Source organism: Neolamprologus multifasciatus, chromosome 8 (assembly GCF_963576455.1).
Source record: "Neolamprologus multifasciatus chromosome 8, fNeoMul1.2, whole genome shotgun sequence".
Classification (NCBI taxonomy): domain Eukaryota; kingdom Metazoa; phylum Chordata; class Actinopteri; order Cichliformes; family Cichlidae; genus Neolamprologus; species Neolamprologus multifasciatus.
In genome coordinates, this window is record NC_140446.1 from 25,945,844 (window position 1) to 25,969,553 (window position 23,710).

Below are 23,710 nucleotides of genomic sequence, written 5' to 3' on the forward strand. Positions count from 1 at the left end.
TGTTTCCAGTGGACAGTAGCTTCAAATCTGAAAATCCTTTTCATAATACTAGGAGCCATGAAATCATAATAACATCTATCCTCCCTCTCGAAAACTGTCCAAATGTGAGTCGGCCAATGAGATTACACAATATCGTTTCTCTCGCTGCCTAAATATGGAACCACTGTGTTTTTGATGTTCGATAAACAATCATATTAAATGTTTGTGTGGAAGATGCAAACGAATCAATCATCTTTTGATAAATCATTTAGGAATACGTTCAGATACATTGCAGCCATTAATTTAAATTATTTTTCATAGTTTAGATTTGACATGAATCTTTTTTTGTTCACAAGAGTTCGGTTCAATTTTATTCATATGGCGCCAAATCACAACAACAGGGTCGGCTTTAGCTCAGGAGGAAGTGCGGCTCGTCTACTAAATCTACATCTCAGAAAGTTGGTGGTTCAATTCCTGGCAGCTCCAACTGCGATGGATGCTCCCTGCTTCATCCACTGCAGTGTGAATATTCAACAGAAAAGCACAGCAAAAGTGTCGAGGTGAGTGGTTTATATTGAGTGCTTAGCAGCAGAACCAGTCCGTTTACTGTCCAGTAAGGGAACTAAACATACACTGTTAATCAGATTCCACAACAAAAGACTTCCAACCATGTAAAATTTCATTAAGGTTGTGCTGTATAACAGTTATTTTCAGTTTGTGTTGTGTACGATACAGTGCTTCCTTGCTGTTTGTAGGTAGAGTAGTTCTTTACTGTGATATTGCAAATAAAAGGGTGTTTTTATTAAAACAAGGTTGATATCCGGACACATACCATTGTTTCACCATGTCATAGCCCTACTTTGGATTGTATGGCTCATAACCAAAACCCCTGTAGAGAATATGAATGAGGTTCTCAGTCATCCAGGTCATCGTAGTCTAAGGAGCTTGGAAAGAAAAGCATCTGGACGTCTTTAAGTTTCTTGAAGATGTTTCACCTCTCATCCAAGAAGCTTCTTCAGTTCTAGGAGCAACTGGTGGAGAGTCCCACCCCAAGAGGGGACACTCCCCTAAGACGGTCATGGACCCCTCTATTCTTTTTGGGTCCTCGCCCTCAGTTGTGGTATAGCACGTTACCTACAAATGGGAAGGTCAGTGGATTCCTGACTCTTCCAGCTGTATACCAAAGCATCCTATTGCCCCTAATGCATCCACACAAGTTTGTGTGACTGCTAACAAACACATGACATTAATCATGTGGGCTCAAGAGTTGGGAGTTCGCCTTGTAATCGGAAGGTTGCCGGTTCGAGCCCCGGCTCGGACAGTCTTGGTCATTGTGTCCTTGGGCAAGACACTTCACCTACCGCCTACTGGTGTTGGCCAGAAGGGCCGATGGCGCAATATGGCAGCCTCGCTTCTGTCAGTCTGCCCCAGGGCAGCTGTGGCTACAACCGTAGCTTGCCTCCACCAGTGTGTGACTGGGTGGATGACTGGGTGTGTAAAGCGCTTTGGGGTCCCTAGGGGGGGACTAGTAAAAAAGCGCTATACAAATACAGGCCATTAAACAGCACCTTACACAATTACGTTTGTTCCCTAAACCTACATTTTGGGCAGCAGAAAAAAAGCCGTGAAAGCAACATTTTTATAAATAAAAAGAAACTTATCAGCAAAACTAGTTACATAATGATTAAATGCATTGCTGCATTAACTTTTGTTTGGTCTCTGCCAAAAGAAGGCCAAATGTCATTGCTGTTATTTTCGTTGGCATTTTTAGCTCTGCTTTGTTCTCCACCAACTCTCAAAAGAAGGCCCTGTTTAACATTTGACTTTTCCCGGATCCACTGCTTGCATGAAGAGTGATAATTCTGGGATAATAATGGGTGAACACTTCATGTAGCCATAAAATCCATTGTTAATATAGCAGCAATAATTCTAGCACCTTTAAATATGACTATAGCAACTTTAAGTGAGCGATGAGGCAGTGACTAGTAACAAAACTGCTATCAATGAAACACACATGAATAAATTCATCTCTAAATTCAATACAAATTTACAGAACACCACTGTGTGCCATTATTGGAAAAAAATTAACAGTTTCTCAGTTTCACAAAATTTTTATCTTGCATATTTTACACAGTATCTGATCATTACTGTATCATCTTTTAAAATTTGTATACATTGCTACTTTGTAACTAACCAGAGGAATGATGTGCGCTCGTGTGTCCTGAGAACAGCTAGTTTGTCATCGAGCATCATAGAAATACAGTGATGTGTTGTTAATCACTTGTCAGGGATCGAGGGTAGCACCAAGACACTCACAAAGACATCAGCATGAAAGCTAACAAGGCCCCGTTTCACTTCACTGGAAGAGCACTGTGACTAAGAGCTGCCCGCTCTCCACACGAGGGTCTGCCATCTCTCTACACTACAACAGCCGTGCCTGTATTTATATAAGCTGCAAAGCAATTTTAACTGTACATTCCAGATAGGTGAACAGCGCTTGGCTCAGGAAGATGGATATTTCAAAGCTTGCAAAGAAAAAGAAAATTAACGGTCAATGTCCAGTCAGAACACTTGGCACAAAGAGGTGCAACAAAAGTAACTGAGATGTATTTATGCGTCTGAGCTCACAGAACCCTGGTACACCTTTCCATACGTTGTACTGTAGTATAACTAAATATGAAACCAATTACAAACTTGGGTCGGCACTACAAACACAGTCAGTTGAGGGGGCTGTTCTTTTTTATTTATCATTCTCCTTGAATACAAGCATTTATTTCATAATCTCCTTTTTGGTTTTTCATCACGTCACACAGACTGGTTTGATAAATAATAAATGTGTTTACAGCCCGTGCAAACTGAGGTAATATTTGCCCACAGAAAATGTTCTATCCATCAACTGATCCTTGTTTCGGGGCCTGTTGCTCTCGGCTTTGCTCACATGATAAATGAACATCTGAGTAATTTCACGGATGAATTAGGAGCTAGAAACAATAGCAGAAAAAAATGCATCGGCACACATTCCACCTGTTGCCTAATGTAAAAAATGCTGGTTTTTATTATGGTGTTGATGTTTCATGCTGATGGTGGTTAAGATAGAAAGTCTGGCAGAGCTGCAGAAAATGCTTTTGATAATGAGAACAGAAAGGCAAACATTTCTTGTCTCCCTCAAACCAGAGTGCAATTAACAGAACATGGAGCTCTTATCATGTCTCCGCTAATGTCCGTTCATTACAATCACTTCAAACCTTTGTGTCTGCTAACCTAAAAGTTCAAACTTTTACCTGCCGGCATGCAGTTTAAGCTATTGCACAATGCATGATTGTCTATAATCAGAAAAAAAAGCTAATTTTCTCTGATGAAAATGATTCAGTCAGTTTAAGGGCACAGCACTACAAAAACAAGCCAGCAGAGCAGGGCTGATGTTTAACTGCGTGAAATGATGAAGTGTCGGGCTGATCATGTCTATCAGCATCACTGACTAATCTCCTCCAGATGAGAGTAATCTGTGTAACTCTGGCCACCATCAAATCAGTGTGGAATCCACTCAGCTTTCAGGAAAGAAGGTGCCGCACGAACAATCCAGACTGGAGCAATAACAGTTGTTTTTTTTACTGCAGGTGTTTGAGACTCTCGAGCTGCCAAAGAACCCTCTTACCCAGTCGGACCTCTCCTCAACTCTTACCTCACTAAATGAAAAGAGCGCTGCCCAGATTTGTATCAGACAGATCTGTGTTTTCATATTAGACCCGGTGAAGAATTACAGCCGTGCCGGGGCCACCTTTGACTGAGGAAACACACCGCTGCTAGCAAAGAAGACTGGTGAAGTCTGACTGCATGTTTGCTTAGAATGAGCATGCAGGAATTTATCTACAACGGTACAAAGCAATTCTCAAATGCACTTTCTGAGAAACTACATGAATGTCAAAACGTGAAGCCAAAAGGAACGCTGCCCATTCTGCAAGGAGCGAGCCTTCGAAGTGTAAGTGGGCAGCAGTACAGTAGTAACACCTCTAATGGCAAACTTGTGTTAACAATGCCATCATGTGGACTCTTACACATCTTTGTAAGCAGTGGACACTGATGCCTTAGTGTTAACACAAATGCAACTGAGCAAAAAAACATCAGGGCAACTGCAAGTTTCAATCTTGAAGTTTTTAAAAGAGGCAATTTATTTCCAAGTTACTGTTTTATCTGACACACACACACACACACACATGTAGGTGCCAGTCTTGTGTAGGCACACAATAAATTTCATCTTCTTGGAATGAGGAGAAATATCATCCCATCCTCCACGTTTGTCACTCCTTACTCACAGCTGTAGTTAGTTTTCCGTAGTGGGAAGTGACAAGGCCAGATCCTGGAAGTGTAGCATCAGCTATACTTCCATTCACAAGGACAGAAGCCAGATAGCAAATCCTTCATTCAAGTCGAACGTGTACCATGTTTTTGACATGCACCGCTCGTAGCTGTAATGAGCCTTCCTAGTGGGGAGAGACAAAATACTACAGCTGCATTTTTCTTGGATCTGCACATTATTGTCTCTCCCCACTCGCTGCCGTGGTGAGTTTCCCTTGTGGGGAGTGATGAGGTAAGAGTCTACAAACTAAATATCAGTCTACGTTCAGCAACTGAGTCTGCACATCACGGTCACTCCCCACCGACTGGACGGAGCTTTCCTTGTAGGGAGGCAAAACTGAACATTTTTTACATTTGTAACTTTAAAATGTATGTTTTACTCACAACATAAACAGATTTAGACATGTAGACTATTGCAGTGCCAAAACCAATTTTGCTTTGATGATGCAAACTTTCTAGATATTACACATAGTCCAGTAGATTACTGTAGCTGAGTCTGGGTAGTTACAATTTTACAATATTCTTACTCAGCCAGGTTTTCAAGCGTATGTTACAATGTGACAGCATGAGCAGATCTTTAATGTTCTATCAGTGCAGGCTAAAATAAAACTGGTAAATTATTGATCTATTCATTTTCTTCCTTAAAAGTTGTCATATCAGTAGAACATTACATAACCTACAGTTTTGACTTTTTTTGTGTGTTTGTCTCCTGAGTCGTATTTTCACAATAAAAAAAAATATTTTTTGTTTTGTATTAAAAAAAATAAAATCCTTGAATATGAGTATTTAGTTATTTTTTATTCACTCATGCATTCTTTCATTTATGTGAGGAGAAGTTTTAACATTTGTTCCCTGCTGGGCCTGAGCTTTATGGCAGAAGTAAGGCCAACTATTGCATTTAGGTTTTAAGTCAAGAAAAGGTTCAAAAGAATCCATTATTAACTCTGGCAAGAACTTACAATTAGTTAATGTCTAATTAATCTTCTCATCTCAATACATTTGACGCAGATCCTTTGCATGTAAATGCTTAAAAATGTGGATTGTCTAATTTAAACATTGTTATTGGGCTAAAAGCCCGACTTTCAGCTCAAATGAAAACATTATACATACCTCCTGAGCTCATTATTAGGCTTGACTAGGATCTTGTGTCTACTGCACTCGTACCGTGTAAATGAAAAAGGGGCCATTATGCCAGTGACAGTCTTATCACTCATTTGCGTTTGTCATCTGGTCTTTGGCAGGAGCACGAGGAGCAGCGGTTCGGGCTCCTCGCTTGTTTTGCTTCTCTCGTTCCTCCCGTCTACCGGCTGACTTGAAGAATAAGGGGATAAAATGAATGGCTGAATTTGAGGAGATTTCAGTTTCTGTTCATCTCCCTCTTCAATTACTTCACTCCCACGCCACCCATGACATCATGGAAAACTTTGCAGGGTCTAGCAGTTTGAAGTGAAATGCTGCGCTGCTCTCACTATTTTGAGAGATGGCAGGAATAGTTCCGTCTAAAAATACCAACTTAAATCATAAGATTCCTGAGGCACTTTCACCTTCAGCCCGGTGATGTGAGCGACATATACACCAGCTTGATCTGGGCTGAGAACAGATTTAATCATTAGTTCCTAAAATATTTAAATACCCTTGTTTTGATTTGGCCTGGAGGATTGTTCTGAGGATGCGACTGGCATACTTAACCTTTTCCCCTGATTATTGACTTTATTGTTTATATTAATATTATATTACTTTTGTAGGCACTAATAGAAAAATGGTGCTAAAGAAATGACAAAAAAATACAAATTGATGTGAATGTAAAAAACCAAAATCCTAAACATAATAGAATACAGTAAAAAAAATAGAATCAAATCACTACAATTAGAATAAATCTATTAAATTACTTCACAGACACTCCAAACTGTTTCTGCTCGAGCATGCTTTGCCCTGTGCCACTTTTGGACCGTGCATACACAACCCACTGTAACTGTTTGACTTGTTTGCAGAGTTGCATGCTGTTGCTTATACAGTATATATCAATTTTTATAGCTACTCACCTCTGCATACACAATAGCCGTATGATTTTCTTTGCTTATCTCTGCTTAGCTTTATTGAGTGCTGTGTAGCATTATCCAGGGAAACTAGGATACTTGAAACTAAAAGTCAAATTCCATTTATGGGAAACGTGCTCGGGAAGTAAAAATAAGATTCAGATTTTAATCTGGATAGACACTAGAGATTTTTTTTTTTTTTTTTGTGAACAACAAATAGTTCATTCAAACAAAAGTTTAAAAACTGCTTGTTGAGAATGTTTGGAAATGTTTTAAAATAATCAGAATATTATATTGAGACATATCATTTTTCAGCTTTTAGGAAGATTTTCGTGCAAGCCCTTAAAACTGTCATTTCAGTTTAAGTGCTTTTTTGTATATCATAAAGATTTTAAAATGAGCCCTGCCCAATACAACCTACCCAGAATAAATAAGACAAGAAAATCTCTCATTTGAAACGACTACAACAACAGAAGATCACATGTTCACATAGGAGGCCAAATCTCAGAGTGCAAAAATAAGATTTCAACCTAAAACTGCAGCAGTGAAGAACAGAATCACTTAAAATCAAGCATATAACAGCATTTGAACAGTCAGTTTAGTTTGATGGACAGGGTTATTTAATGTGGATAACATTAAGGTAGTTAACCCTTTAATGCCTGAACCATGGAATAATTGCCAGAAAATTCCCATTTTTTTGAAAATTGAGCGTTAATTAATCAGATTTTAAGTTCCACACATGACTTTTAGTTTGTATCACATTTGCTACATCTTTTTAAAAAAGTTTAAAAATGTATTGTGCAATTTATTTAGGTTTTCAGGGGGAAAATTCACACTGATTATATAGAAAACTCACAAAAAGTGTATGTGTCAAATATGATATACTAGGACTTAAGTCGCTAAAGAGCAAAGGATTTGAAATGGAAAGAAAGGGCTCACCATTCTTGCTTTCTCTTGATTGTATGTGTTTCTTCAACACATGGTTTGTCCTCTCTTTGTCTCCACGAAGCTGCGTGGCCCGCTGCAGCTGTCCAGGACACCGTCTGTCTTGTGGACCGTTGTGGACTTCAGAGCTTTTCACTGCATTCATGGCTCACACTTCATTCCCCAGTAGATGACATCTCTTCTCGGGTCACCTCCCTTTTGAAGAGAAAAAGACACAATGAAAACTCATAGTCTGTGCACATCATAATAAAAACACTTGACTTTGTCGCTGCCACCTCAGTCAGCTGTAACAGCTAAGGGGCTCAGTTAATTGAGTTTGAACGAGCACGAAAGACACAGCAAACAGCCATTTGAGTGTTTGCGTTTGAAGACTCCTCCGCGGTGCCGAGAACTGGACTCGAGCCATGTTAGTGTTTGAAGAATACAACAGCAGTTCCAGATTTTGCATTGTTTTTTTTGTTTTTTTTTTATAGAGGTCCATTTTGGATCAGGCAGACAGCAGAGCGTGTGTTTGTTTACAGAACTTTAAGCCCATTTTCAGCCTCATGGACGCAGCCCTCCATCAGCTGCTGCTCTTGCCAACTTATCAATTTACGCAGTGTACAAAGAGCAGACCTTCTTACCTCGTGAACAAATATTAAACACATCTACAATGTGGATTCAGTAGCTTAGAGAGCCCCCACAAAGTGTCAATGTGAAAAATGAGTCTCACTCAGGTCTTAGACAAGCCAAGTCCTCTGTGCGCCCTGTCTGCGCTCTTCATACTACACCGTCTCCCGAGGGCACCACCATAGGGCACTGCAAACATCTGCATCTCTGTTTTCTTTAATAAGTTGTGTTTGGAGAACTGCTCATACCATGCTTATGGGACAATAAAACCCTCATATGTATGCATGTGCTGTACAAATAGCAAGTTTTAGAAAAGGCTCTTTCATCTGGCTAGAGTATTGTCAAGGCTGACAGTTGCACAATCTTTGCTAAAATAAATGCAAACTTTTAAAACGTTGAATAGAGGAAGTGCAGGTAAATGAAGTAAAGTTAATGAGATGGAAATGAGAAAGTCACTTCATCGACTTGCACACTGATGCACAAGCTGCATGAGAGCAAATGGGATCAAACACCATGGTCTCTGCCTCCGATAAATTACTCTCATATGCATGAGAGTATGGCTGCTGCAACTTAATCAAACTTTAACCCTGCCTTCCTAAAAAGCATATAGGAAACAACAAAAATTTAACATGAGGTCAAATATTAGAAGGAAACATAATATTTCCTCTGACTGCATATCATTCTTTACAAAATAACTGTTGTAACCGATCTAACAGCAGAGTTCAGCTTCTCTCAAGGTTAAACACGGTCAAGGCGCTTGGTCCTGAGACAAAGACTGTATATAAAAGATGGACTTGGCAGCTGTAAAAGTCTTTCACATTCGTGTGAGCGTGAGAAACATGCCGATCACAGGGTACGCCCTCCCTTTAACCTTTTACATAATAATGAACATCATGATTGAATAAAAATGTACTGAGGTCACAAACCAAGGGAGCTAAGGACTTCTGTTCCCATAGACTTCCAAACAGCCCGACTGCAATAACAGGATCAACGCCTGCTGATTTTTCGAATGAGTGCAGCTTTGAGGCTTTTATTAAGACCCAGAAACTACATTCATCTTTTGAGCATGTAGTTTATGAGATGAGCTCCAGCACATTCACTTCCAGTAATTCAGGTATGCTGGACCTTACTACATTCATCTTTAACCCTTTAGAGGCGGTCGGAGCAGGCACGCTCCGTTTTGCGCAACTATTTTTAAATCCCGGTAGCTCTGCAATCACATAAGCTAGCACAATAATTTTTTTTTTGCATATGAAACCGGAGGAGTTGTACTTACATCTTATGCCATCAGCTTGTCCTCGGTCACAGTTTCCTTCCACATATAGCTTTGCAAAAACTGCATAAAAAGCACTTGCAGCAACAAAAACATAATATTCCAGAAACACGCTTTGCTGATCCGATCAGCTGTTTGTAACACTTCCTACGTCCATCAGCCCGAACTATCACATGTCCGCCATGACCTGCCCGAAACCGGAAGTGGCGTCATTTTCGCAGAAATGTCGTTTTTTACCATCAAGGCCTCATGAGCCTATACTGGTGTTTTTAAAAGTTATCTTTGACTTTATGACTTTCTGTGTCGTTTCTGGGATGCTTAGGACTCATATTGCACTGCTGGAAATAGTTTATTTTGATGCATATGCTGCTTTTTTGCAAATTTGCATTATAATATTTATTTTCGTTTTTCCTGCAGTATATAAAAATTGGTGTATTTCAAAAATAAAACTATGAAGACACTTAAAATAAATTCCCTGTGGTGGGAAACTATTTTGTGCAACTTTTTTGTATTTACAGTTTTGAGGGATAAGCCTCTTAAATTTCTCTAACTAGAAATATATGTTAAAAAACAAAAACGATTTTCAATTTTTTTGTAGTTTATTGCACTTTTTTTGCAATTTATGTAATTACTATGCACTTAATGCAGACATATTATTAAAATCTGGGCTATAATGGTTGTATTGATGTATAGCAACTTGAAATGCTCCCAAAAATGGCTCCACAACATGTAAAAATATAATACAAGCTCTGGCGGACTTGGTTCTATGGTAGGTCTTAAAGGGTTAAGAAATCAGCCACAACATTAAAAGCACTAAAAGGTTAAATGATTAACATTGATCATCCTGATACAACTGCAATGCTCTGCTGGGAATCCCTTAAATCTGACAGAGTGCCGCATTTTCCTCTTGCTGGACAGAGAATTTGAGCATATTTTCAACCATGCTTCTTCTGTAAAATCTCAAAAACGGATGCTCTGGTGGTATTCTGGGGCTTGACTCACCTCTTCTAAGAAATAGCTTTAAAGACACTGCATCTCCTCAGACGATATCTTGACAAATAGATTATGTGTGGCGTGCTTAAAAGAACAAAAAAGGTTGCGCACTGTACTGCACATAAACACCAGCCAGAGAAAACAATAACAAACCCATGCATTTAACTCAGAAACAAGGCAACAGTTACGGTAAATCATAGTCGGGTAAAAGGCTGGGACTCCTCCGTGGAGCTTCAGGAGGAACCTCTTTAATGAACGCTTAACTGATGGGCTTGGCTTAAAAGCCCACCCAGACGCAGATAGGGTCCACTCTGACAATTTATACCACAGTGACAACCCCTACTGGGAATAGACAGAGATAGACAAAGGAAAATAAAAGACAAAGACAAAGAGTGGACAACAATGACAGCCACATTCACCTCCATGACGGATGGTAGTGCATACTGTAACAAGTTATCAGTAAATCTAGTTTTTAAAGAATATCTGAAGAAAAATGCCTGTTTACCAGAAGGCTTTAATGGAAATGTGTGGATGAAACAAAGGAAAGCAGGTCTTCAAAAGAACCAGGTTATAATCTGATGCTATCTAGCACATGGTGGCCTGTATCTCTGTGTCAACACAATATGAGCCAAGACACGTGGCACTTGGAGCTCCATTAAGATGAGCCGATAGCAGGTCACACTTGTCAGTTGTTCTCTTTTCAATTCCTTCATACCTAAGACTTGTTGCAAGTATTATCTGCCCTTCTCTCTAATGACTTATAGATTGAGGAAGGACTGGAAGGGTGAATTATCAGTCGTGTCTTTTCCTTGGTGAGATGTACATCTTTATTACCAGGCAGTGTTTAGTTTATTGGTCACAGAATCTGCTTGCGTGATGTCCCAGTTAAAAACACCATGTCGTAGATTTTGCCAGTGATGTGAGGGAAATACAAATATAAACAAACTGGAACAAACAGAAGGTGAAGAAAAACACTATTAGAATATTTAGGACCACTTTTAGGCAGAGTAGCTGTAAACTTACTATGAGTAATATCGTATCATGTGCAAATTTATCAAGAATAAGTAGGTTCAAGGCGCACATAAAACGGGCCCAACTGCTGTGACCGGTTGGGGTGAGAGAAGGGAGGATTCAGGGTCACCTGATCCAGTCCTAAATATATGCTTTAGTAAAAAGGAAAGTTTTAAGCCTAATCTTAAAAGTAGAGATAGTGTCTGTCTCCTGAATCCAAACTGGAAGCTGGTTCCACAGAAGAGGGGCCTGAAAACTGAAGGCTCTGCCTCCCATTCTACTTTTAAATACTCTAGGAACAACAAGTAGGCCTGCAGAGCGAGAGCGAATTGCTCTAATGGGGTGATATGGTACTACAAGGTCATTAAGATAAGATGGGGCCTGATTATTTAAGACCTTGTATGTAATATAGGAGAAATCTGCCCTCTCTTTCTAGTCCCTGTCAGGACTCTTGCTGCAATAAAAGTTGAATGTAGCCATCATGATATCACCTGTTAGTTAGTGACGTCCCATTGATTGTGAATCCTTGAACTAGCTGTTTTTAACCAGGCGTGTCAAACAAGAGATAGATCTGCCTGAGAAACTGACTGTGAACACTCAAAGGGTGATTATCTTACAAATTATGTCCATCCTCATGAATACGCTTCTTTATCATTTTAGACTAGTAACTAGTGATTATGACTTCAGAAAGACTTTTAAACCAGACCTGCCCATTTTTAGAAAGAATACAGATTTAAGGCACTGGATTACGTACCCAGAACCTAAGTCTGTCTTTTATATATGGTTTATGGCTTAGCCCTGTTTTAAAGTGAAGACAGAAAGACAATACCAAAGATGGTAAAAACAGCTAGCATAAATGACGTTTATACTTGCTTTCTAAAGAGAAATGTTTCCCTTCAAATATATTCAAAAAAATCAGACAATGATTTGCAAATTTCCATTTCCTGTTATTCCGCGAATATGAAGACCTTCTCGCATAGAAATGTGAAAGAGTTAGAGGTGCTGATTTATTTTCCTATATCCTTTTATCTTTCAGTGCTGAATTTGTTTACATATTCAAATATTTAATTACTCAACATCAATAGCGTTCACCAGGGAAGCATAAATTTATAATACCAACTGCCAGGATACTGAATGCCCCTGATAATAAAAGTAAAAATTCCATTTATTTTTCCCAGTCATAGCACTTCTATTGAATGGGTAAGAATGAATCTTTCCCAGTTGAATCATCAGTGCAAAAGATAAACAAGTTTGTTGAAAATGAAAAGGGTGTAACTCTGTAAAATGCTTAGAATGACACAAGATCAGCAGTACCCCAAGAGCCTTCACCAGGAATTCAGTGGGAATGTGGAAAGGCCAACTTCAAGCCAGCTGCACGACTTAACATCAACTGCAGGATTCACCATTGTTGTTCTGGCCTGTAGGCCTGAACCCCCTCAACCAGATCATCAACAAGACTGGTTACGGACACCTGCTCTACATGGATGACATCAAGCTGTGTTCCAGGACTGAACAATATCATCAATTCACTGATCCACATCACTACAACACCAACACTGGAATGTCATTCGGATCAGAGAGGGGTAGTTCGATGTAACAAAAAGAGGAAATTTAGTGAGAACTGTGGGAACAACCAGAAGGCAACATTGCAGACATTGAGGACAGCTGTAAGTATCTTGGAATACCACAGGGAAATAGAAACTATGAAGACGCTTCTATGAAAGCCACCAAATGCAGACAGTAAGGCAATGCCTGAGGACTCAGGGAAGAACAAGATCCATGCACCCTGCTGGTTGTCAGATACCCTGCTGGTATAATAAGCTGGCCAAAGGAGGAGATAGCATCCACTGACATCAAGACAACAAAGCATGGAAGGTTTTACATCAAGTCTAGTACCATGAAACTATATAATAAGTGGACAGAATGAGTCTGAGGACTATTGTGTCAGAACCCCGATTCAGAATGAAAAAACAAAACGGGTACATTGGGAAGATGGCCATGACCGATCATGAGCTTAGTGAAAACTTGGGCAGCGGAAACCTCAGAAGGAAGAGTTGTAAGAAGAGGAACCATCACGGAGGGACAAGCCCCCACACCCACCCCTGCCTAGATTCTTAGCAGAACTGAACACCAGCAGCTGAGGATTTTTCTCTCCCCAGTGCAAGTCTACTCTTTCCACTGTAGTGAAAATGGCCATAATGGAGTATCTACAACCCCACAATGGAATAAAACATTTTATATTTTCTTTGAAAAAAACTTTTTCAGGTCCTTTTAATTAATATTTGCTCAACTTTTTATAGGATTTAATCCCACTGATGCATGTGGATTTTTTGTCACTGACCATAACTTTTCTTTGGAGGTCATGATTTCGTAGCTTATTTTCTTGTTAACAGAGGAAGATTCAGCCAGTGAGATTAGCGATTTGTTTTTTACACATCCACAGAAAATGTGTCCTGCTGCCATCATCTGTTCCATCATTAATCAAGATGAATGAGATGGATATAGTAACACACACGAAGACGCCCTGAAATAAACTCACGGTCATTTCCTGTGCTTTCTATCACTTTCGATGAAATTCATTTTGTTATCATCTACCCAGTCTTGTTATATTTTCTGAGTAAATTATAGTCACTGGATACTTGTTTCCAAGAGTTTGGGATCTTGCAGGATAGCCTTGCGAAGTCACACTTTCTCTCAATCTTCTTCAAACGTGTGGTGACACAACAGATCTCTTTGCACACTTTCACCCTTTTCTTATCCTGCTGTGTAATTTAATGCTGTTTAATTAGATTTTTGATGTGTGTATACACAAGCTGCTGTTTGGTGTCCAACAAACTCCAAACAAAAGAGGAGATCTCGTTATAGTCACAAGAACACAGTTTGTATCCTAGTTGGACTTTTTTAAATTCTTCATTTGGAATATTTTTCACTTCCTGATTTGTTTAATTTTTCACATGGATTAGGTACTAAAAACTACTCAACAGTGGTTAAACCAAAACCACTGTGGTTTTGGTTTAATACGCCCACCCCTCCCACCGCCCCCAACAATTTACAACAGTAATCCTGCTGGTTCACAAATAATGGGAGTTACAGAGAAAAGAAGCCCATCTTATACATAAATGAGCCATGCCAACAGCAGCTAACGCCCTCCTGATGTAAATGGTGATGCTAATGTCACTGATCTCTGTAACAATCAGTGACTGTTCTCTGTTCTTCACAGTTTACAGGACTTTTCTGACACCACCTCTGATATAGATTCTGCTTCTGATTTTGAAGCTGTTAAACTTGTCACACAGTCTCCATGTCAGTCACACAGGCATGGAGACTGGTCAGCAACCATCTGAAACCCAGACTTCTTGAGGGAAATGTGTATATTCCCTAACCAGAGTGGTTGCTGACAGTCACTGTGAAATTGACTGCTAAAGCTCCGATCACAAAGGCCCAGTGACCAGTCAGTGACTCCCTGATCGCCACTGGTGGCTGAGCAAAGAGTGTTTCGCAACCAGTTGGCAAGCAGTTGCAGGAGGCTGCTGGCAGTTGGTTAGGTAATCCATACACTTTGGGTTGAGAGGTTATATGTAGTCCAAAACATCATGTTGGCAAAACCAGCTTCTATTAACAGTCATATTCTATATGCTCAACAATAGCAAGAAGGTTGGAGCATAAATCCTGCTTAATTACAAAATTAACCACAACTAAGTATTTTTGGGAGTGTAAAATACTCAGGTTATGTCATCTCACTTTTTCAACAGTGACATAGTTTGGAAAAACATCCAAACTGCTTATAAATTACTGGGGACCAAAGGTGGGCTGTTGATTACTACTGGTCTACTTCTTATTACAGAATACTCGTGTGTTTCCAGTGTCATTACACAATTTCTTGTGGCATTCATGAGCAGCTTTACTGTAATCTAGCATTTGCTTTATTTGACTTGGACTAAGACGACAGCGTGCAGTGTTTCACAGTGAATTATAACATGTTTTTTGTTTCTTTTGCTATTCTGAGCCAAAGATTCACCCTCTCTTTACAGGTTCGGTTTCTTTCATTGATAAATGACTCATTTGAGCGGTCACATCTCGTGTTTTTCTTTCCTTTTGTGTCTTTCCTGCTGCACTCACACTTTCCAGGATTTTCAGGCGACCACCAGCCGAGCTGAAGCTGAGCCAGACGTACGGGAGGCTTTCAGGGCCTGTAGTATTTACGTTGGTGTTAGTCCAGGATTTCCAACAGATGATTGTGAATTTATGCTGCAATCAATATGGGGGATCCTCCAGCTGAGCTCATTATGATAATTCCTTTTTGAGTTCTGCCTAATGACATTTGTTTTGCACATTTTTTATGGGAGCACCATAACAGGCCGCTTCCAGCTAAAGTGCTGTTGTAATACCGATTCCTCTTGTTTATGGCTTCCAACAGAGGCCTGATTGACCAACACATGCTTTACTGGAATTGTTTCATCTTAAAGACTTTTCTCCAAGTCTGAAGTCTTCCTCACACATCAGGCCAAACAGTAATCTCCAGTAATTTCAGCATACCATGCAATGCATCCTCATATCTCATGCTGCTTTATTTCAGCGGCACAAGAATACTTTACTACAGAGTGGAATGCAAGACTGTGTCTGTGATGGGCGACATGCTGAATTTAGATGAGACAATGTGCTTCTGAACAGGCCAGAAGTATGCTTTTATCCTCCCGTGACTGCTGCAACAATCAGAGAATGCAGGAGACGTCTATGGTTTGTTTTAACGCGCCGCTCTAACCTGAGTAACTTTACACGTACTGATTTGGAAACAGGTGGTGTTTCTGGATTTGTTTGAAAGTGGACTTGCGAATAATGAAAAAGGAATCAGCTCCGTGTTCACGGTGCTTCAGTTCAGACAAGTTGTTATTAAATGATTTTTTTAACAGAGGATTTGGCAAGATTTAGAACTTTTGCCATTCTATAATAAACAATGGCATGGCCACAATGAAAATATTTACTTAATTCCCTAAAGTGACTTATGGCAACTTTGGCCACTAAACAGAGTGTCATGAGTGTTATGGCGTCAGGTGCCACAGTCTGTATAAATACTCCCTGTACACTTGTTTATAGGAAAACCCCCATCTGGTTTCAGCGAAACACAGTCAGACACGCTGGTGACCCCTGACAATTTTTTCAAATGGAAAATATAACAAGGCTGTTTGCTAAGCTGGGGGATAGCTTCACAGCAGTCAACTGTCAAGTGACAGACAAGACAGCGTTGTAAAAGACTGCAGGCTCCACATCCCTGAGCCCAGCCCTTTCTCAACCTGTAAACACAGATTCTGGCTTTTGAAGAACCATCCAAAAAAAACCAGTGGCCTTTATGTCATCCCCCATTTACAGGAGTTATAAATGATGACCGTGCCGAAGCGCTGTGCAAACTTAGAAGTTCAAATATATTAGAACCGAAGGAATTAGCAGTGGCATTTGCAAAACCAGTACACTGATGGCAACAAGATTTTTAAAAAGTCAGCTGCTCAGTCATGCTTCAGAATGTAAACAAAACAATAAGACATGATGGACATGGAGATAAACTGGATTATAAACTACCAGTGCACCATTTCAGCCTCAGCTCACTGTTGAATTTATTATAGGACGCAGGATTATTACGCATATTCATTTGAAAGTGCATTAAACAAACTAAGCAATTTTTGTTACTTTTACCTATTTTATGACCAATGTGGTTTAGTCTACAAGGCCCCTAAAAGCAGTGGGTGACAGTCGATGCATACACAGAGCTGCTGTAAGTTATGGCAGACAGAGCATTGGAGAAAGTTGAAAGGTCAGATGTTTCAAATAAACAAGAAAAAGCTACTATAACTGTTTTTGCAGAAAGGAAAGCAAGATGAAAGAATGTTGGTAGGAGAAGAGTTGTGTTACATGTGTTACAAGCTTTTTCTTGTCACAGTTGTAATCAATCAAAGAGGGATGGAAGCACATGTGTGCCAGTACTGTGCAGTGTTACTGGGTTTTTGTTTTTACTTCAGAAAAATACAGATTCTTTATTATCATATAGTGCATGATACTGAAAATTAAAAACCACTTTTTGCACCAATAAAACAAAATCATACTATCAGAATAGCTTTGTCCCCTAAAAATTGTTCCCATACTAGAAGAAAGTTAGCATAGTGTGTTTTTAAGGAAGTGGTTTTATTGGCTTTGGTTGGCTAATGTTAATAAAATCCAGTCCGTTCAGTGATATTCTGGACTTACTGAGTTCGTCAGTATTATGACCAGTGTTGGTCAAGTTACTTGAAAAAAGTAATCAGTAACTAATTACTGATCACTTCCCCCAAAAAGTAATCCCGTTACTTTACTGATTACTTATTTTCAAAAGTAATTAATTACTTAGTTACTTTTACATTTACAACCTGAATAGGTGATAAAGCGATAGATCTTTCAGCCCAATTCTACTTTTTCTGCATAATCCATCATACAAAATGTAATCAAATGGAAAAGTCTCTTTTTAAAACTTGTTTTATTAGTTTTAATCTTTTAACTTTATGCATCAAGCAAAAATGTAATTATATGCAACATTTTCTGACTGGAAGAAATTAGTTTAACATTTAAACCTATTTTCTGCACATTCCAGCACATGAAATAAATTTTTTTGTGTGTTTACACTGACTCTTTCAAATAGATGCAAGTAAAACACAGCAGAAAATAAATAAAATTAAAGACTAAAGCAGGAGTGGGGTAGGCAGAGGTTTACCCTGGTGCAGGTGTGCCGCAGCGGTCAGTGGAAGAATCCACGAGTTTCTCTGTGAATTTCCCATTATGTCGTAGCGCACTCGGTGCTAGCTTGGAAGTTTAGGGGGTTTTGCTGTAAAAAGAAGTTTTCTTCCCACGCACAACGGACACTAATGTTTTTGTCACTTTTTATGGAATCAAACTCAAAGTAAGGTCAGTACTTCCACGCTTTAAACGCTGCACGCTCATACTCTCTCCCGCACTCGATATATGATCCATTGTTGATCTGCACACAGCTGTTGTCACGAACGTCGCACTTGCTTACGTCACTGTCATGAGACATTCTCGCAAAAAAATCACGGTTTTAGTAACGCAGTAACGCAGCGTTCCTACGGGAAAGTAACGGTAATCTAATTACCGTTTTTGCAATAGTAATCCCTTACTTTACTCGTTACTTGAAAAAAGTAATCGGATTACAGTAACGCGTAACGCGTTACTGCCCATCTCTGATTATGACTAGTAGTAACTACGGATTGGAACCAGGTAGTTCAGCTACTTTGAATTGTTGTGAACTGCTTGCCCATTGATTCCACTCATCATTTGTTGCACTTAAACTACAATCAGTTTGTGTGGCCGGAGGAGGAAAATAATGGCACAGTCTAGAGTGTGGATATGGCCAGCCAGGACAGAAACAACTGCATTATGCTGCTATATATAGGACATATTTATCCTCATTAGGATAGTGATTTTTAGTGGTGTCTGGGACTGTAGCTTTGGGTTTATACTGATAAATGGTAATTGACTCTCAAAGCAGAGTCAATGAAAGCACAATGAGAACTGCTAAGGAATTGAATTGATAAGGGCTATGATATGATAGCAGTGATATGATAATGGAAATGCTAAATTCTTACCAATTACCATCCCTAGCGGTAACGATAGCCATAAAAAGCAGGATAATGTGACTGCATCATATTTATGTAGATGGCTAGGATATGTTATGGCAGTAACAAACAGACTCACCCAACGGCTATTGTGTGTACCACACAGCAGGTCAAGTTAGATCAGCTCCCAGAAACAGCTGTCTGTCAAAGCAGCCACAATCCAGAATTTAAGCATTAAAAATACAAATCCATTCACTTCCCCTCATCCCAGCTACCATAGGGCACCAGCCTATCACGGGGCTAACACAGAGACAGACAACCATTTGCAGTCGTATTCTTATTTAGATTCGCCAATTAAACCAGTGCTCAAATTCCAGTCCTTGAGGGCCGGTGTACGCCTGAATAAAATTAGTAGGTCACTAGCAAGAGTATAGAACTTGACTCACTTGACTGAAGTGGCAAACCCCTAACCCTACTCAAGTAAGTTTAAGTAAATTTAAGTGTTTGGAAAAATGTTCTTCTAAAAGTACTTTTATTGCACCATGTTCATTCACTCATGAGCTGCTGTAACATGAATCAAATTGCTGAATTGCCACCTCAGCGTGCTTCTATATAGTCCTGCTAATGACCTAGTAATTGTAATCAGGTGTGTTGCAACAGGGACACATGAAAACGTTTCAGGACACCGGTCCCGGGGGACTGGAGTTTGAGACCCTTGAATTAAACTAACCCCACTAACTGTATGTCTTTGGACTATGAGAGGAAGCTGGAGTTCCTGGAGAGAACCTGCAAGAACAGGTAAACAAGGCAAACTCCACACAGGAAGGGAAAATATCCATAAAGCACATTACTTTCTAAAGCACACTAAAGCACACCTTTCTCAGCAGACAGTGCATGCGGATTTAATGTTGTGCTGCGTGGAATAGAGATGGGTAATGCTCCCAGACCTGTTCACCAGGTATATATCAAGTCAGAACTCATTGCGGGATTTTTCCCCGTCGCAGTATGCCCAACCTTCACAATTGGGGGGGGGGGGGCGGCATGTTGTTGGGAAATGATATTGCAGGGGGATTAGTGCGTCCTAGTCTGGAGGTCTGGATAAGCCCCTCAGTTCTGATGCCCCAAATATTGCTGTGACCCCAAAGCTGTACCCAGCCTGTGTGGTTACTTGTGCCCAAGCCCATAAAGATGGTGACGTTACCCTCGCTGATTCTGTGTTAATGACCTCATTTTCTGAGGGTGCCGCGTTACCTGACGAAAACAATGTTTTGTCTTTCCCAGACTTGGTGAACCCTGAGGAGCCTGGTCCATCTGTAAAAGATATTCCACTGCCTTTGACCAGGGAAAACCTGTCGACAGCTCAGATAGCTGGCGAATCATTAAAGCCATGTTTTAAGCGTGTGGTTGGTGCTGAGCAAGCCAACCATGAGCAACAAGCCTGTTCCATAGAGCAAAATGTGCTAATGTGTCAATGGTATCCACCTGGTGCAGGAAGTGTGGACTGGGGTCAGGCCAATGCTCTGGCTAAGCAGCTCATTGCCGTTTCACAAAGAAAAACGAAACACACTTATGATAAGGCTTTCTCTCAAAAGACACCTCAGAGCAAGTGATAAAGTACTTGTCTTACTTATTTTACTCACTTACTTATTTATACTTGGTTACCTTGAAAGTACAAAATCCCTCCTATGCCGCACTTCTGTGTTAACTGCACCCGACTTGATGCAACCATGCAAGGGATTGGACCACCCCATTTGCTACTTCTCCCGCAAGTTTAACAAGCATCAGGTAAATTACTCCGTCATTGAAAAGGAGACATTGGCCCTATTGCTAGCTCTTCAGCACTTCCATGTGTACTTGGGGTCTGGCTTGATAGCTTTCTTTCTGAAGTTATCAAGTTTAAGATCATTTCAATGTGGGCCTCTGTGGCATCGACTCTTTTTGGAGACAGCCTCACGTGGCCATTAAAGGAAAGTACTTCCTCACTGGATTAATTATTTAGATCTGCCATTTGGTGAAGCTGGGCCTTTATGTGTTGGACATTCCTAATGTAGTAAGTAGCCAAATTTGTGTTTATATTCAGTTAGACTTTGAAGCAGAAGTATTTAAAATGATTCATGTAAAGAAAAATACCAGAAGTCCCCTGGATATTCTTCATAATCTTTAGTTAATTGGATGTTTATAAATAATGAAAAAATTACTGTCAGTATTAATAAACTACACTTGTTGTGTATTTAGCCTGGATGCTATTGTCTGTTTTGCTCATTATTATATTTTAGTCACTTTTTAAGGAGAACTGTTCTCATCAGTTTATTTATAGAGCCACGGCACATCCGTGTTAATATGTATTTCTATGTTATTACTACCTTGATATTCAAGCTGGTAATATATTTATTATAAACCCCAACACATCCTCCAACCCTCTGTCAAAACTCTACAGTAAACGTGTGAATTTCACGATTAGTATGAGAGTCTAACAAGGAGCTGCGGTCAGCCCAACATGTTTCTTGTACTGTCGCTGCTGGGCTTGTAATGCTCCCCTCCTTCAAACTGTTTGGCTTGACGGCCCTTATCTACATCAGTCATGTGAGGAATTGAATCACGGGTGTTTTATCAACACTTTCAAGTGAAAACAGTGAACGATGCCCCCGGACGCACACACAAACTGAAATGAACTTGAACAGTAAGCAGCGGCAGCAGCAGTTAAGCTTGCGTTGTGTCTTGTCTGGTTGTTCATGCCAAAGGACATTAAGATATTCCAGAGAAAAGGATCCGATAATATTTGACAGTTCACCAGATGTGTCTAGAGTGTTAGGAAGAACACGGTTTCGATGAATTTATCCTTTTCCAACTGTGTCCTGCCCTCAGAACCTACCAAATACTTCAAAGGCAATGGCACGTGGTGGATGAGGAACTATTACTTAGGCATTAAGAGCTTTAAGTAGATTCCCGCCCATCACAGCATTTTGGCACCCACTAACGTGCAGCAGAAGGTAAGCCGAGGAGGTCAAAGGTCTAAACATACCAAATGCCAGTATAGACATCCAAGAGTTAAATAGCCCGAGTCCCAAATGTTTTGTCACAGCTCCAGCACAATGTAATGTGCATGATTTACACAGCCTGAGAGCATCAGGCCTCATCCTGTACGTCATCCACTCCACAAGTTGAGAGAAGATTTACAGCCAAACTTGAACCAAGTATAAACAATTCTTTGCCACCATAAAGGATAACTCAGAAGATTAAAATCACATTCAAACTGAGAGACAATAAAAAAGAAACAAAATAAGGTTTAAAAAAATGCAAAAAGGAGATAAAAATACACAAAGGAGAAGTGACCGTGACTTCTTCTGAACTGGGCTAAAAGTGATCCAATTAACAAGAACACGGAGGACCAACATAAAAACTTTGGGTCTTGCAGGAAATAAACTCGTGCAAGAATTGAGATTGCTTTGCCAAACAGTGTTAACACTCAAGGTTATGGACTTACCTCCCGAAAACTGGATCCTATCATCACTAAAATATAATTGCCAATTCATGTATGGTGGTCTGACTTTTGTGTCCTTCTTTAACACAAGTGCTAAAATGAAACAAATAAGTCTGAAGTTTGAACAAATTTGAAGATGATAACACTTTTGGTTAATGCGCCGTCAGACCAGACTGTGGGAAGAATATTTAGACAGCTTGGTGATATATGAACACATGCAAGGATTGTGAGTTACCACTGTTAGTTGTAAACTGGAACATAATTTAGACTTCTGTGGGAAAGCTATGTTGTAACTTACTTAACCGTAAATCCTTTTTAACCCTACGCCATAACCTTCCAACCCATTCGACTGTTACATTTCTCAGGAGGTACTTTAGCTTATGGTCATACCACCCTGAGCAGACCAGATCTCATCTGATCTTGGAAGCTTAGCAGGGTCAGGACTAGGGATGGGTACCGGTATCCGGTGCCATCATGGCACCGGTTCTGACATAAACGGTAGTAACCAGACCGAAAAGCAGCGCACATTTCGGTGCTTTTTTTTCCTGAGCTGTGATACACTTTAGATTCTAGCCAATCACTTTACGTTTCCGAGGATAGTAGGCGGGTCCAGGTACGTATGTTCTTTTAGAGCAGAGCTACAGATTAAAAATGCCCAAGGCGAAGAGGTCAAAGTCTGGCTGTACTTCACAGCAAAAGATGCAAACTCAGCAGCCTGCAACAAGTGCTTTAAGGTGATACTGTGATACTGTCAAAGGAGGTAACACCTCGAATCTGATGAAACACCTGGCGACGCATAGCGTTTTTTTTTTAAAGCTGAGAAATGTGCCGTATTTGATAGCTTGCTGCGAGACCTCACACCGAGCACATCTATTGCGGGTGTAGCCGTAGCCCTGCCAGTGTAGCAGAAATGATGAGGATGATGATGCAGCAGCAGCCGTTCTTCTCTGCGTGAGTAGCTTAATGTTGTTCATGTGTAATTTACGTTGAGTAGGCTAACCACGTTATTACATTAATGCATGTAAGGTGAACTAGCAAAACATCATCATAGCCACATGCGTCTTCTTGTTTGATGGCAGATACTCCCTTCACCCTGGCCAAAAAGGCTAAAATGACCAAAGAAAAAGTGGAAAACAGTTAAACATGAGAGGTTTTTGGACAAAGTTTGTGTTTTTTCCATTGTTTAAGCTGCTTCCAGCCAAGAATGATACCATATATGCCCCATAGCTGCAGAAAAGGCTAACATTGTTATCTTTTTACAAAAAAAAAAAAACAGCTGAACATGAGAGGTTTTTGGACCAATTTTGTGTTCTCCATTCTTTAAGCACCAGTTCGAGCACCGTTTAAGCACCGGCACCGTTTCAAAAGTACCGGTTTGGCACCGGTATCGGATAAAACCTAAACAATACCCATCCCTAGTCAGGACTGGTAC

The 23,710-nt window shown here is 40.1% G+C and overlaps 1 protein-coding gene across 1 annotated transcript in view; it reads right to left on the reverse strand.

Annotated features, from left to right (window-relative positions):
• myocd (myocardin) overlaps positions 1-23,710 on the reverse strand; it is a 158,014-nt gene that overhangs the window by 59,747 nt on the left and 74,557 nt on the right. Inside the window, exon 3 of the mRNA XM_085171016.1 lies at positions 7,311-7,511. Within this exon, the coding sequence (XP_085027142.1) occupies positions 7,311-7,461 (151 nt within the window). The 5' untranslated portion in view covers positions 7,462-7,511. The remainder of the gene's footprint in view (positions 1-7,310; positions 7,512-23,710) is intronic.